The sequence below is a fragment of the Aptenodytes forsteri genome, unplaced genomic scaffold, assembly GCF_000699145.1.
Source record: "Aptenodytes forsteri isolate BGI_AS27 unplaced genomic scaffold, ASM69914v1 Scaffold122, whole genome shotgun sequence".
NCBI lineage: Eukaryota > Metazoa > Chordata > Aves > Sphenisciformes > Spheniscidae > Aptenodytes > Aptenodytes forsteri.
The window spans coordinates 400,135-417,117 of NW_008794009.1; the positions used below are offsets into that span (position 1 = coordinate 400,135).

Sequence of the window (16,983 nt, forward strand, 5' to 3'; positions counted from 1 at the left end):
AAAAAAGCAGAAAAATAGAAAAGTATCAACCTTCCCACTTATACTTGTAATCCATCGAGCAATGATGGATTTCCTAGCAATTGTCATCTTATTGCTTTCCTACCCTTATTAATAACTGGCACACTAGTAATTATGAGTAGCTCTCTAAGTCATCACTGGTCCAGTTTTGTTAGTCTGAAGAAGACAAATCAAGGGGGGAAATTCAGTGTATGCAATTCTGGGTGCCCAATTCCAACTACAAAGAACATTTAAATGATAGTTCTAATCATAATATATCTGACTGTGTGTTTTGCAGCATAAATGCTGTGTTCTTCCCAGATGAAATAAGTAGAAAGGCCACAACAAAGGTCTCAAATTCATAAACAAAATGCATATTTCAGCAGATGCCCAGACTCTGGATACAAGTCTCCCGGTGTCGGTTACAGAAGCTCAGATTTAAGAGTAAAGGGACACAGCTGCATTTTACTCAGAATTTAAATAACAAGAAAACACAGTTTTTAAAAATTAGACTAACAGAAAATGTTTCCGTGACTTGGAAAAATTCTCTTTTATAGATATATTCCCTGGCAGTGTTTTAAAGCATAGACGTGCACAGATAATACAATCAGCAATGGTCATTGTCAGATAAAGCAAGAAAAGTTGTGCTAAACATACGCGTTTGGGAATCTGTCCGGGGTTTTTTCATGCCTGTGTGGGAACATGGAGTTCCAGGCCTGGCATTTCTTTCCTGATACAGTGATGGAAGTTGTGCCACGATAACTCTGGCCTTTGCCTCGGTAGCACTCCTCTGACAGGGAAACCTGCACAGGCGCATCTGCAGCAAACAACAGAAACTGGTCTTTGGCATCACGATTTTATGGTCTTACCGAGTAGGCACAAGAAAGCATCAAACACACAGGACAACAAAAACACATGACTCATTTATACAGACAGCGTCCAGTGAGACCATCACGGCCAGCATGAAAAGCAGAAGGGCATTTCCAAAGATATTTCGAAAACTTTCACAGATTACCCTCATACGTCAGATGCCGTTCAGTGGAAGGTTCATCCCTTCATCCCTCAGTTTCCTTTTGGTATATGTGAACATGTTTGAATTAAAGATCGGAAAGTTCCCATGAAAAATCCTCAAAGATTAGATGCTAGTGATTTTGCCCCTGATATATTTGTAAAATGGACATTGTGTTAAACTTTAATCTCTCTATTATCCTTTTGATTGCACTAAGACTTTCTTGTTATTTTTTGTGTTTAAATGAATGGATGTTTCAGATGAGATTTTTATTACTTTGGAAGATCCTGTCCTCTCTTTCATGGCTACTTTCAAAAAATGGGACTTCCTTTTATTTAGCACTTTTTTATCCCTTTAAACTTATTTTTCATTTTTCAATTAACTTGCTAAAAATGTCCAACATTGGGGAAAAAAAAAGGAATATAAAAAAATAAACCTCTGTCATCCTGCAATTCTTCTGTTGGGACAGCTGGTGATTTACATCCTTCACTGCACTTCCTTAACCATTGAAAGTCCAATATTTGGCAGGTTTTGTAACATGCCAAGCAGAAAAACTGCATTAACAACAGTGACAAAGTGACTGAAAAAAGATTTGACACATTTACAATGAGAAACAATGTCTCTCACTGCTTTAAAGTCCTTCTCTCAAGTACACTCCACTACTCATACCAACAATCCCTTGTTCTGTCCCATCACAGTGGGGAATTGCACAATATTCCCACCGAACGCTGCTGGTGGTGTAGCACCAAGGCCTCTTCTCTCCATCAGGGTTTCTACAGTAGTTTTCCTCTAAGCCCCTGAAACAGAAACACTGGCTTTAAACTACTCATAGAAATCAAGAAGAGTTGTATGGAAGACTATTAACAACTACTGCATGCAGAACTCAACTCAGTGGTTACATTTATTCTTTTTGGAGGTTACCTCATGCACCACTATTTTGGGACTAATCAACAGCCTTCGAATTTATAGTCTAAATGCTGATGATGTATGAAGAATTTTTCCAATGCTTATACTTTCTGCTCCTGTTTTTGAGGCCAAGATACAGCAGTAAAAGCTGACTTCAAAACACAAACTGTTGGTGTACCTGACCGTTACGGTAAGAACCAGGCGAGGCTGGATGTCACAGACTGATCCTGGAAGCATGTGCATATGAGCACTGGTGCACACTGCTCTCTGCCCTGTGATAATGGACAGGGTTTCACATGCCCAGGAAAACTTGCAGGATCCATTGCACAACCCACAGGATCAAAATATTGGAAGAGGCTGCCCAGGGAAGTGGTTGAGTCACCATCCCTGGAGGTATTTAAAAGACGAGTAGATGAGGCACTTAGGGACATGGTTTAGTGGACATGGTGGTGTTGGGTCGACGGTTGGACTCGATGATCTTAGAGGTCTTTTCCAACCTCAATGATTCTATGATTCTATGAAAATACAGAGCTAAAAGTCTGGTCAGTCCCAGCTCCCCTTGCTCATTGATAATGCTCTGCAAACCCAGCTCCTCTGACCTTGGAGCACGAGGATGTATTGGAGCATCTTGGACCTTGGAGCATCGCTCTTCAGAAGACTAATGCATTGAAAGTGTGCCAAGTGTGCCAAAACACAGCCAGCGGATTTTTAACATAAAAGTAGTAAATACTTATAACGCTGCAGTGGGATGTGGAGGAGACAAGTGAGACAAGTACACGAGAATAAAGCAGCTGGTAAAAAAAGGAATGTTGAAAAAAATTAAGAGCAAGACCTGAACAGAAGTAATGAGAGCTGACAAAAGGTGAGAATACAGCTTATCAACATAGCTGCAGAAAACCTGTGCTATTCTTGCCTCTGCATCTGGGTCTATAAGTAATAACTATGTTCTTTCTTATTTGTTAAAATGACGAGGCTCAGCGTACTTGCAGGGATATCTGTCAGGAATCCAGCCATGTCTGTGAGGAAACTGTGTGTTCCAGTGTTGGCAGGCATTTCCTGATTCGGTGATGGCTATCCTGCCTCGATAGTCTTCTCCTTTCCCTGAAAGACACTGGGAGCCCAGGCCAGAGACTGGTGGGTGTGTAGCTGCAACAGGATTTAAAAAAAAAAGAAAAAGGAAAAGAAAATAAAAGAAAAAACACAGCTAGACAGTGCTTTCAAAAATATTAAAACCCCCTCTGTTTTCTGTAATCTCGAACATGCATTGTTTTCTTTTAGCAGAGGTGACATTGGTTGAAAGCCATGGCAAAACCAAAGTGTACATTTTAACAAGCAGTCGGGCTGCCAGACAGATGTCCTGTGTCTGCCCTTTTACGGCAGTCAGTAAATAATTTTGCTGGGTCGAGCCAGATTTTGTGCCTCCAGTCCCCTGAGACCAGAGCTGGAAAGGCAGTAAGTAGTCCTGTACAGTCTGGTAAAAACAAGTGGGATGAAGGGAGCACATTAATATAATACACATGGGTAGGGTGGAAGGGCAGAAAGGATAAGGATAAGGGCGAAGAAGAAATTGTGAGAGAAAGCAAAACAGCCTTCAGAGCTGAGCCTCTGGAGTCAGTGAATTGGGAAAGTGGGGCAGAAGGAGGAGTGAAAGAAAGTGAATTGGCCTGGCATGTGGGGAACAGCAAAGGAAGTAAGAGTAACGATCAGAGGCACAGAACCTGCAGAGGGCAGAGAGAAAATGAATCTACAGTGCATACTTATTATATACTTTCTATATGGAACTTCCCAAGGAGACAAGTATGAGTCTAAAAGGTTGGTCTGTTCCTTAAACTGGTTTTAAGTTTTAAGCACAAAATGGGGATGCCCTGCTAACTTTCACAATTTACTTTATCATACAGAAGTCTATAAATAGTCATTCTTCCATCTGCAATTGAGCATGCTGAGGTGAACTACATCTAGCAAACACATGCCGCTGCTTAGAGCACTGGCAAGTGCAGATGTATAAGAAAGCAAGCTCTAGAGATAAAAACACAAAATTTTTCTCAAAGTGCAGTCTAGTTCTACAAATGGCAATGCTAATCTCGTTATTCAGTGCTTTGGAAATGTCCAGATTTAATGAGCTCAGCTTAATGGGTTAAGCTAGCTCACTGATAAGTCAAGTTTTTCTCCTGAGGCCTGAACTTGTTTATTCCTTCATCCCTTGCTAAGAAAAAGGCAGTGCTGGCTGTGCTGGCCAGACCCAGGTAAAATACCACAGTATGGCTACATGGTGGTTTACGTGTTTTCCATGAGTTAGCAGGTCAGCTGAAAACTACCACCTGATTTAACCTGAATGACCTGCCTCTCGGGTAAATTGAAAAGTAAGGTGGTTGAAGACAAATTAGGGTTTCTATAACATCTCCAGCATTATTGCACTTCGTGACATCTGCATCCTCACTGACCTTACATGATTTTATGTAACAGAAATTTAGTCAGTGATTCTGCTTATTGACGTGCACTTTCCTCGGTTCACAAGGATTTCCTCGGGTTACTCAGAACTGTGATTTCTTGTCTTTCCCCTCCCTGCATCATTTTTATGAGACAAGCTACCCTATGGAGTGATCTTAGGAAATCAGACTCACTGCAATGAGGAATGTTGCAATATTCCCAGCGTTTAGCAGGGCTGGTAGTGAAACACCAGGGCCGAAGTTCGCCATCAGGATTACGGCAATAATTCATCTTCAGATCCTTCTCTGGAAAGCTGCACATTGAAAATGAAAGAGAAGCTTATGAGTCAGCTATGGCCGGCTGTAGGAATGAGGCTGTCTGCAGGCAGAGTCTCCCAGGCACTGCAGGAATGAATTCAGCGCTGAGCGTGACTCACTGTTTCAGGGTAAATCCATGCATATGAGGTTCTTGGGCATCCCAGCGCTGGCACTCAAGCCCAGACTCTGTTCTGGAAACTTCTCCATGGTAGTCTTCACCATTACACTGCACGCACTCCACTGTAGGGCCTAGGCAGAACGAAAACAAAGCAAGGTTCGCACAAGCCTGTGAATTCTGATCCTGATCTATTCATGGAAGACTACACTGAAAGGAAAAGAGGGTTTTACTCCAGCTAATGATGAAAGGAATCCAGAAGACCATGCATTACAGCCTAGCCAAATGAATAAAGCTTTAGGGATACATGTCATTTGGAGGGAAGACTTTGTTGCATATCTGTATGTACTGATAGCAATGGGAGTTCTGTATGTAACACAGCACTTGGGTCAATCTTTACTCTTGTTAAAATTAAGTAAATTGCTAGGGGTAAGAGCAGGACAATATCAGCAAATGATTAAAAAATTTCAGTTCCTCCATATTTACAAAATTACTTTGATAACTGGAGCCAATTAGGAAAACAACCTTTGTGTTGAGAACTTCTTAAGTTCCAGCTTGATCTAAATTCACATTTGAAATCAATCTGCAATAATAAAGCAAGAACAAATAGCAGGAATAATATTACCTACTCAAACACTCCTTCTCTGAAAAATAAATATACCTTCTCCAGTGTGCGTGACCTGGCTCTCGCACTCTGGGATGTTACAGTAATCAAATCTGGTAGCAGGATCTGTTGTGTAACACCAGGGTCCACTTTCATCCCCATCAGGATTTCTGCAGTAGTTTTCATCCAACCCTGCACTGGGGTGTTTTTCAGGTGTATAACTGTAATAGTATTAAAATTCTATTTTAATGTTGTGTAACCAGGGTCCACTTTCATCCCCATCAGGATTTCTGCAGTAGTTTTCATCCAACCCTGCACTGGGGTGTTTTTCAGGTGTATAACTGTAATAGTATTAAAATTCTATTTTAATTCCAGTAATTTAGTGGAGCAGAAGGGAAATGTCCAACTTGCTCAGCTAGCTGTGGGCTCTGTTCATTCACAGTAAAAATGAGACAAACAAATTCCCCATTGTAACCTGTAAATGAAATCTGAAAAACATTCTGTAACTACCATTATCAGTAGCTTCTCCCTAGGTCCCAGTTGCCAATGATGGGTGAGCTTACAGCCCGTAAGGACTATGACAGTCTCAAAGGACAATTATTTTCTTTAATAGTTGCATCCACTTGATCTAGTCAGCTTACTATGGCCTGTGGATCTGTCATGTATTTCTCTTAATGCAGCTACTTTAAAAGTGGAGTATTTCTTGAGACTATTCACCAAACACAACTGGATCCTAATTTGCAGAGATTTTGAAGCAAGTGACCCTAGGCTTCTTCCTATAGCAATCCTCCCAGAGAAGACTAAATGGCTTTTAAACAAAAAATTGAAACAAGCACATCCAAGTTTCATTAGCATAACATCAAAAAATAACTTTTTAAACAGATAAAACTCCAACATAGATCAGAGAAAATGGGCTCTCTGCTTCCACACTTGCTTCAGTGAGCCCAGTGGCAGCCAGCCCTGAGAAAACTTTGCCTGGGCAGGTCCCTTAGATGCTTTGCTGGATGTTTCTTCTTAACTGTCTCTGTATGGCAGGCAGGAGGTCATAGAGCTGACAGATATCACTTCTTTTTTTTCACACCTCATACAGAAGAGAGAAATTATGGCCTCACTGTCACCAATAGCAAAACTTTCATCATGGGTTGATAGAGGCAGCATTTCATCTTCTTAAGAGGCCCAGCATTTAGACACAACTTCTCTAGCTGACAATGCACCCTTTCCTTACCCATACCATTGCAGTTCTCTGCCAGCAGGGTCAAAAGGAACAAGACAGATGAAGATAAAGTTGTCTTTAAAAGTCACCTGACAACTGGCTTTGATAACATGCACTATAAAGTTGTTTATACACATGAAGTTGGGGAAGCTTGGAAAAGATTCAGGACAACATGAAGACAAATATAAATATGGCCGTACTTTGGGTTGTGAGGTGTTTTTTCTGCCCACTTCTGGCATGGAATACCCCTCCGAGTTTTGGCTTCCGTTCCTCTGTAGTCCTTCCCAATCCCTTTTTTACATTGTAGAAGGTAAACTGAAATGGAATTGGCTTTGTTAACTCAATGGTGTTACAACACTGCATCTCTTGAAACAGAATCTGCAGATATAACTCTGAAGTTCATCAGTTTATGATGAACCATGCTTTACCCATGTTTTGAACCTCTTGTGCATGCAAACAGAGAGATGTGATTCCATAAGGTGTTTTAAAACAAATTAGTAAGCAACTACTAGGCAACTACAGAGGAAAATTCCTGAAGCATTTTTATAAAGCTAATAAAATCAAGTTAAGAAAACAGATATAACAAGTTACAATTGGTTTTGACATGTATAAAATGCATGCTTAAATTGCTATATTGCCGGAATATAAAGGAAGACCTTTCACCAACAGCTGGAGATTCTTTAAAATTTATTGTTCATAAGCACATTCACAGTACCAGTATCATGCAACTATCCTTTCAAACCAGAGAATTTTTAGTTATTGGAACACATTTGTCACATAAGTGGCCCCCAGACCTTTGATTCCTCTTAGCCTCAGACTCCCAGGTACTTTCTAGTGGGATTCCAAGGTAGAGAGAATGCAAAGCATGTTGATGATGCTTTTATTAGCAACAGACACTGAAAAATCTCCAGTTATTGGGGGGAGTGATCCTCATTTCCCCTTCCAGAAATTTCTTTGCACAAGAAGAATCCCCCTGAGCCCTCAAATATAAAATGGAGACGTTAGAGCAAAAACAGGAGACCAATCTGATAGGAAAAGCTGAACCTTGTTTGGACACCTTGCCATCACAGTGTGTGGCTGGGACTACAAATGTCTGTGCTGCATGTCTTACCAACAGGGGCTCTTGGAGCTGCTGCCTAGTTGTCAGGGTACTCTTGGAGTACCCAAAAGTCTTGTCACTGCTGCTTCAACACTGGTACTCCAGTAGCAGGTCCCAGCATGACCATCTCTGGTCAATAGCCTTGCCCATGGACTTTCTGATGTTGCCAGGTACTTCCTAAATGATTTTAGCATGTCTAAATGCTAAGTCACACTCATCTGACACCTGGGGAGAGGGGGTGGAGGCTCTGTACAGCTGGATCAGGAATAAAGACAAGCAAGTAACTTCCCTGTTCAAACGGCACATGGAAATCACCACGGATTTAGACCTTGGTATTTGATCCCTCTTAAACAGAATTTTTAGTAACATGGCTCCTTTTCGCTTGACTCCCAAAGTCTCTCTTACTTTTCTGTCCTGTACAGGACTTTGCTGTCCTGGCCTATAACCCCTGAAAGTCTGTGTTCCTCAAAAGAGTGATGGGATCAAAAGCCAAGCTATATGTCAAGACAAAATTAAGGTTTGACTGAAGAAACTGCTCTGTAAAGAGGGAGAAGTCTCTAACCAAGTTCTTAAGGATTTTTTTCAGTGACCAAGTGCAAAAACTGTGATTATTACCCATACACGAAGGCAAGCATTCCAGATGGCCACTGAGCTAGTAAAAAGGCCATGGTTCTTAAACTCTGAGAGGCCAATTAGGATCAAAAGAAAAGGCACTCTTGGAGGTGTGGGTGGGAAGAAATCTGACTCAACATAATGTAGTGAGCGTAGCCTACAAAGGCTATGTAGTTGTGCCTTGTGAATTATTCCTACTATTAACAAGGAGGTTGTAATCAGGAGAGGATTCCTCATACAGGATTTTGCCATTAACATAGAGAAAGTAAAACTGTAACTGCCAGACATACGTTCATGGAGCCTTTGTAAATATGGACAATCCAGAGTGGTCTGCATACAGATCTCGAAGTGTCTGTGGTGGGATAAAATGTGAGTGCATAACATTGTGTGGCCCAGCACAGCCAGACAAACTCTTATACTCATAGAAGGATGAACCTTTTGGCTTTAAAGTAGCTGTTCTGTACAGATCTTTTGCATCCAATCCCAAGGAAAATAAGCTCTGGCAAAGACTGATGCCAGAGTAGCTGTTATGAACTCCAAGGTCTGAGTCAGGCATAGGTGAGATTGTACAGCCATCATGAGCCTAAGGGAGTGACAGAGTCACAGATGTCCTGGAGATTGCTTCCTCCAAGCAGAAGAGATTCCATCATACCTCAGCAGAAAGGAGTTTTACAGCACCTATTTCTTGGTGCTGAGGAGTCATGGTGGGGACAGAAAACCTTTCTGAGGCCTAAGGACACTAAATGTCTTTATTTGCAAATTCAAGTTCAGGTTGGGTGATGCTGGCTGTGATAATTAGGTTGCTTCTAAGAAGGTGAGTCTCACTTTTACAACACACTTTAACAGCCTTATGAGAAATATCTCTGGTTTGAGGTGGATTGGGGCCATTACAGATACCAAATGCTGCCATTTGGATTGTCCAGAAACTTCACAAAGATGTTGGCAGGGGTAGCTGTGAATTTCAGAAGGAATGAAATAGTCTTGCATATTCCTGATAGTGAAAAATAGAAGGAAGATGACTCTACATCCTCTGTTTGAAATAACAGGCACTGTAAAACTGTCCCCTGAAAAAACAAAGGAACCAAATCTCTGGCTGCTAGAGCTAAAAGCAATTCCTGCTGAAGCAGACTCTCAAGAGATATCCCTAAGAAGGCAGAGGTAGTGTGTTCCATAGCGGCAGCATAGGAGCTGAATGGTATAGCCAAGGGAGGCAGCGTGTGTCCCAGGTGTCAAAGGTGTGTCTCCCAGAATGCAGAAGGCAGCAGGAGATGAAGATGAGACAGGCAGTCCCCAAATTGCTGCAGATCATAAGAATGCTGGATGATGAGCAAATGATGCCTGATAACTCATTATATGAAACTGAAGAGTCTGTGAGGCAGATGCCTTTTTTCCCGCTCGTATCTAGCTGCCTTAAGCTTGGGTATATGGGTTGAGTCGTTTCAAAGAACCACCACCATCAGCACGAGGCTAAAATAAAGAAAGAGAAAATAGATTCCACATGAAGGGATTTGGTATCAATGACCTACTGTCCAAGCTGTGGCAGTGCCTGACTGCAGCTTTCAGTGACATTGATAGATGCTAAATATGAAGAATTGATTTCTGCTCAGTCTGCAGTGGGAGCTGAGAAGAGTCAGCCTCTACTTTGAAATAATCAGAAAAGGTCTCCCAGTCACATCAAAGGGCTGGTGACTCTACAGAAGGGCTGCAGATGAATGCGTCTGCTCTGACAGCCCACACAGTGATGGCAGTGAAGGCAAGAGAGGTGGCTACCTGCCATGCCTAGGTGGGACACTTAGTTTCACCCTGTGCAAGGACAACAGGTAACCATGTCTCTGTCCTGGGCCTGACACCCGGACAAGTGCCTCCATTCATGGGGGACCCCTGCCGTGACAGGCACCTACAGGCTAATGAGCTGGTGCCTCGGTGTGAGGAACCAGACACAGTGTCTCCTGCAGTGGACTCATGTGGTGACATTTCCTTCAGTCCTGGTCATGGCCAGGAAGGAAAAGCTCCGCTTCCAAGAGGATGAGGGGAGAGGGGAGCAGACCCATATCTAACCCTACAGTTTCAGTTAAGGATAAAAAGTAAACAAGACAAATCCATTCTGAAGCATGAGAGGGTGCCAAGCTAGGCCTTTTTTCTGCAGGAAAAGGTGGCTTCAATGGGGGTACGAGCAGCAGAGCTGAAGGATCTGACTAGATTTCTAGATTACATGTGTTCAGGAAGGTCACTGGGGTGAACATTGAGGCTGGAGGCACCAGGCCTGTCTTCCAGGCAATAGCTTTGGAGGAGGCGGACAAGAAAGAAGAGAAGCCAAGCAGTGCTCTCTCCTTTTCCTGAGAGACCAAGGCTCCTGGGTATAAAACCAAGTATTTTGCTGCTGAAATGAGGATCAGATGTGTCTCTTCAGATGTTTCAGAAGCTTGGAAAAGCTTGAACAATGGCAAGCAATGTAAAGGGGCCCTGATGAAGTTAGGGATATTATCTTGATTTGTACCAATTTAAGCCTGAGTTATTGTCTGGCCCTCTGTGACAGCATATAATTAAGGTCGGTGAGAATTATTCATTCACTTAGAAGGGCTAATTTCAATTTAATAATTAATGACTTGTACATGTGTCTCTTCAATTTCAACATCTGCAGAGGAATTTACAGAGCACATACTCCTCCTTTATCCTGTTCTAACATCACAGGAAAACTCCAATAAATTTTGACTTCAGTAAAAAAACCCCACATTTAAAGTGTTGAGGCATTGGCTACACCCATTATTTCTACAGGTATTTCACTTGTGCCAGAAATTATTTGGCTGAACTTCCTCCAATATTCTTCTGTACTGGTGACTCACACATCAGTGATCTATGAGGAACATGTGAAAAACAAAAGTGGAGAAGAGCTCCCCATAGGCTTTAGTCTTGTGAGGTCTGTTACTGGGGCAGGGGGGGACATGACTGGAGAGCTAAAATCTTTTGATCAAAACAACTGTAACAGTGGTTTTGCCTTTTAAAACAGGAAGGAATCTGACCATAATAACACTCAAGAATCAAGCAGTACACTTCAAATTCTAGCTTTTAAGGCTTTAGTAATCTGTCCGAGTTAAACATAAACTGCAAGTTCAGGAAAACTGGTGAGAAAATCCACTCGTTGTTAGCATAGAAGGAAGACACCAAGGAACACGTATTGTGCCGTAAGAACAAAATGTCACTGGCTGATAATCAGCTAGAGGTTAAGCTAGTACTTACTGAAGATAGCTGTTACAAACTGAGTAGCACCTGGTGCCGTGAACCTGATAACCCATTATCCAGTCCAGTAACAGAAGACTTAGGATACAGATGTTTAAATGTTAACATTCTAGCTTTTTGTTATATTTGGGGCAGATCTCCAGCAGAAGTTAATGAATTCATCAGAATTGTATCAGTTTATACTAGCTGGGAATTTGGACATGAACTGCTTTCTCTTTAAAACTTTGATATGGCAAAGGAGACCTGCACCATGGTTATTCATGCAGTTTCAGTTTTCTGTATATCTTTCAAATGCTTCAGAATTGTAAAGACACTGAAAATAATTGTCTTTTCAAACAAACTGAAATGTTCTTACAAGAAATGTTCACTATTCATCTTACATATCAGTTAGTAATAGGAGCTTTCTTTTTCCCAGAAGACACATTGAAGTTAGTGTTTGTGACTGCATTATCTACGTTCCCACAAAACTTATGAAGATAGTCTAGTTAAAAAATATTTATTTTTCCAGCTATATAGCATCTATTCAAAACTTAGAAAAGCATTAGTTAATTAATTCCAAAAATAATCTTAAAACCAAGCCACTTATCTGAGCCTGGCATACAACAAGAATTAAGCATAAACAAAACAGCTTACAAAACATGAACATTTGATTATAATTAAAAAAACCCCACACTTATAAGTCAATACAATATTTCAGTCAAATAATTCTTGACTGAATTATTACACAGAAAATTAGAGGAGTGGGTACATAGAAGTAGATAATCCTGTAGTCTTGAAAATTTGTATGACCAAGGACTCTGCCAGCTCCATGAAGCAGAGGACTGCAAATCCTTAAAGGGCAGAGAAATGCACGATTTTTGCTTTGGAGTATGTTTATTCTGCCTGGTCCCAATAAAGTATGACTGAAGGAGTGAAATATAAGTTCAAATATAAGGAGCCTTGATGCTATATGTGAAATTCTCTGGCAGTTTCAGCACAGTTCATAATGGGTACAGGCCCACCTCACTGAAACTGTCGCCACCTGCAATGGTTTGCTCCAGCACCGCAGCAGAGAATGCAAGGATGCAGTTAAAATAGGCTTAACATGGAAATGTGTACCGTTTTACTATATACATACTTTTCTTCTCATAAAGAACTGCATCCATGCTGTTGAACATCACTGTCATTTTGGCATTTTCAGCCAGTGTTAAACACTGTAGCTTTTTCCTGGTGAATAGGAAGGCCCTGTTGAAATTGAGAAGGAAGCAATATTGACATAGGAAGCAATATTTTTAATTCAATTCAAATTATTCAACTAGCAATTATTTTTCTATAAATTATTAACTTACTAGCACTGTCTTGTATCCATTTATATCTTTCAGATACTGCACTCAATATTTGAGACACTGAGTAAGAGATTGACATTTTCTACTGCTCTGAAGTGGCTGACTTTTTCAGGATGTATGACTACGTGAATAAGTTACTGGGTGGGAAGCCAGTTACTGCATTGGCAGAACATTATCAACAGCATCCTAGCTGCTCAGTTTAGCACCTTTCCCTACGACGAATTAGAAACATGTCACCCTTCTTTTGTGAAACAAGGCAGCATCCAAAGAGACGTAAGCACCTCTCCACGTAACACTGGATAAGAGGAGGAACTTGAGCATTTACTACAGAATGAGTAACACATGTAAATCCACCCTTTACTTGACCTTGTGGTAATTTATGGGTGGAGATAAGCCACAAGTGAAAGGCACACGCATGGGCAACACTGCTGTAGGCAGAGCTGCAGCAGCATGAGGATGTTGGTTCTGAGCAACACTAGGAAAATATCATTGATATGCAGACACCCACAATGACATAGTTTTAAGATTCAACAGAAATTACCTGCAATTAAAATTTCTTTCTGCTTCACACTTCTCTGCACATTCTTTTTCATTATTTGTCTTGTAAAACTGTTTATTTCGAGTAAGTATCCAAACACCATCTGTTCTTAAATAGTCATCCAGTATATCTCCTTTCACTACAAGGGAAGGAAAGGAGTTGGACATTAAAAATACGAATGCTGCAGTTAAGAAAATCTATGACTTTGAGTCTGATTTTTCATGTAGCATTGACAGGTGAAGGCACCATTTATTTTGTGTAATTCTGGGTAAAACATGATAAACTCTGAGGAAATTTCTGTCTCCTGACACAATCACAGCTGTATGACTGGAACATGTCATAGGAAAAAACAGCAGAAGAGAGATGCAGAGAAGCAGCTCTGAATGGAGCTATGTATGGGTTTGAAGCTGAGAACAAGAAATGTGAAACGAGTGAGAGGGATCGGCGAGAGGAACTAAATGGTGTCAAACAGTCAGAAAAAGATGAAGGGAAGTGATATCAATATTAAAGTTTTGGAGAAGCGTGAATTGGGACGATGTGAGATTATGACCTCCCATGTGGATGGTGCAATCACTACAGTTTTACTGGTCACTAAATAGTTGTTTGTCCTAAGATGTCTTGCCCTGGAGCAAGAAACCTCAGTCGTAAGATGACTATATAGTCTTTTACAATGGCCACCATTATTTTTGTTGTAATGGGTTGAGCAGACTTACTAATGAATCTGTCAGGCCGCGTTCTGTTGCAACAAATTAACCCAATATTGTAAATTAGTAAATCAATTAGTATTATTATATCTGAAAGCTACATGTGCGTAAGATGTATATGATGTACCTGCTAATACATTTAAAACTTAGCTCCAAAATGTTGTTGCTCACAATGGAGTTTGCCATCTAATTGATTTTTTCAATATAAAGATTATAAAGTCTATAAAGATTCTATGTTTCTGTTCCTAATTTCTACAAAAGTTTATTTCCATATCCAGCATCAGGTTACAAAGTTACAGAAGTGATATGGTTTAATTATTTCACTTTTCAAGCTAGATTATTATTGACAGACACAGGAAATTCATAATCTTGTACAGCATAATCGTGTACAGGTAATGTTGTGAATCTTTCTTTTATGCAAACACCCATATTAGTCTCAATTCACTGCAACATCACTCCAGTGTAATTGACTCCTGTGACATATAGGTCATCCATCACCTACCTCCACATGACACATTTTCATATAAAATAAAAGATATTTGGGCCACTAATGAAAGTAAGATGATTAATTGCCTGAGCGCAATCTTCTGTGATTGTTTGCAGAGTTGGCTTAATGCTATAAAATGTGCATGTCTTAAGAAATCCCTGACAATGAGGCCTCCCGTATCTAATCTTACTGTTACAGTAGGACTATGTGGAGCACCAACAGCCTACCAATTTCTCCTGATTGACTCAGCAAACAAGTGTTTCCTCTCCTGGCCTTTTTCCTAAGCTAACTGAGGCCACTGTTCCAGAATTGCAGGGGACCAGAATAGGAAAATATTACTTTCCAAACTTTAGTGACTCATCTTAAAACCATATGTTAATCCAAAAAGCTCTACTTTGGATACCATTCCTTTTCAGTGACCATAAAAAAAGATTTATTTCCATTGGTTTAAGAATGAACACACGAGATTTTGGATGACATGCATAAGCTAAAAGGCAGCACAGTTGGCAGAAGCTTAGATAACAGAACGTGATGTTAGTTGCCCGAAAAACAGTGCAAAGTGTAAACTTTAAAAAGAATACAATAGATTTAAAAGTGCAGTGGGGAATGTATTATTCTGGTTAAAGTCCAAGTCTTTATAAACCCAGACATGACACATGATAATTAAACAGAATATTCAAATATATGTGAGCAAACCAATTTCTTTTTACATATGTATCTTTTCAGACTTGACCAGTACTATTCCAGAAGACATAAAAAATAGTTTTAAGGCAGTTTTGTGGACCATCACTTTGGAGAAAGTGGGTTAGAGCTGATAACAATGAGCAAATAAAAATAACTTTAGCATGTCTTTTATAACCCAGCACAATCATACAATGATACGTCCCTGTTATTCTGTCATATTAAATGTCTGAGCTATTAGGAAATCATACAAACTGTACTGATATATTTTTAACAGTACTTTTAAAAAGTCATTTAAGGGCCATACAATGGTATGCAATGTTAAAGTACTAGAGAATGTATCAGATTGAAATCTGATCAAAATGTATACTACATGTGGAATATATATTTACAGAATTTGTAGTTGAGCTTGAAATTCATATATTACCTCTAGTAGAACACCTGTCTTCTTTTGGAGTTGTAAAAAAGAATTCTAGACATATTCCTGGAAAAGTTGATCTAGGTTACTGAAGATTACGTTTCTACCTACTGCCCCCAGGAAAACAAGGGGGAACATTTTCTTATAAGTGTTTGACAACAGAAAATGTGAAATTGCTGGAATATAAAGGAGCTTTTTCGTTTTTAATTTTGTTTTAAATATTTCATTTAAAACCTTTAAAACTCCTATCATAAAGGATGAAAATCAGGATCACTGTGCTTAGCAATGCTTGGCAGTAAAAACAGCCTTAGCTTTTGATCCAAAGCCTGCTGAAACCAGAGATAGCTGTCTCACTGACTGCTATGAGTTTTGTAGCAGGCTTTGGGGCTGCTTTCCAAGGGTGCCCCCATTTCTGGCCATGAGGCATGTTTGCAGGGAGCCATTTGTTCCCCACACAGACATCAAGGCTGTTGATCTTCTGGCGTCTCTAACGAACACGACACTGGAGCAACCACAGCTCTTGCTTTGTTCAACAGCAACTCTCGCTGGCCAGCAAGCCCCAAATCCATTGCTGTCTAGGTAAGTGGTGACACAGAGATTTGGGGACCTACCTTCACCAAATGGAGCTTGCAAGCATTTGGCCCCCATCTCACCTAGGCAAGCGGAAGGAAAAGGACTCTTACCTGAGCTGAGCAAGAAAAGAAAGAGAAAGGCGGCTTTGCTAATCCCCATTTTGGCCCAGCTGGCAGGTGATGGAAGTTGTCTGTGTCCATGCACAAAGTTTTATTGACTCGCACTGGAGTGAGGCAGCATCAAACAAACAAGGCAGGTAGGTTAAGTTAATCATTCTCCCATGCTGTGACCCCCTTTGCTGTGGTGTGGCCATTCAAACAACCTTGAATTGGATGTATTACCAAATCAGACTCGATCATTTGTACTGGATGCTGGGAAATGTGAAGGCACTCTCTTGTTTTGCGGGGCATGTTTTTGTTCTCAGATTGCTTGGCCTCACTTTGCTAAGGTAAAGCTGGGGATCATGGTGGTGCAAAGTATGGGAACCCAGGCACAATCTAATTCTACACACTCCTGTATATTCAGCTTTAGGTCCTAACAGTATTTGGAGTCACAAACTTGCACTGCTTAGGTTGGAACTGCTTCTGATTTATGCTTTTGTGTAAGCCAGTCCCCAAAACCAGGCCCTGATAATGCTAACTCTGTATCAGAATTTCAACAATCACCAGTGTCCTTCCTGGGGGAAAGAAGCTTCATTCTCTCAGCCGTTTCCCATTTCTGG

At 40.6% G+C, this 16,983-nt stretch overlaps 1 protein-coding gene across 1 annotated transcript in view; it reads right to left on the bottom strand.

The window, feature by feature from the left end:
* LOC103907763 (plasminogen) overlaps positions 1 to 16,421 on the bottom strand; it is a 29,678-nt gene extending 13,257 nt beyond the window's left edge. The window contains exons 1-10 of the mRNA XM_009289998.1: positions 16,373 to 16,421; positions 13,403 to 13,538; positions 12,654 to 12,760; positions 6,789 to 6,903; positions 5,433 to 5,596; positions 4,776 to 4,905; positions 4,534 to 4,652; positions 2,896 to 3,058; positions 1,676 to 1,803; positions 655 to 814 (exon numbers count right to left, since the gene is read on the bottom strand). Coding sequence (XP_009288273.1) covers positions 655 to 814; positions 1,676 to 1,803; positions 2,896 to 3,058; positions 4,534 to 4,652; positions 4,776 to 4,905; positions 5,433 to 5,596; positions 6,789 to 6,903; positions 12,654 to 12,760; positions 13,403 to 13,538; positions 16,373 to 16,421 — 1,271 coding nt within the window. The remainder of the gene's footprint in view (positions 1 to 654; positions 815 to 1,675; positions 1,804 to 2,895; positions 3,059 to 4,533; positions 4,653 to 4,775; positions 4,906 to 5,432; positions 5,597 to 6,788; positions 6,904 to 12,653; positions 12,761 to 13,402; positions 13,539 to 16,372) is intronic.
* Between the last annotated feature and the right edge of the window lie 562 nt (positions 16,422 to 16,983).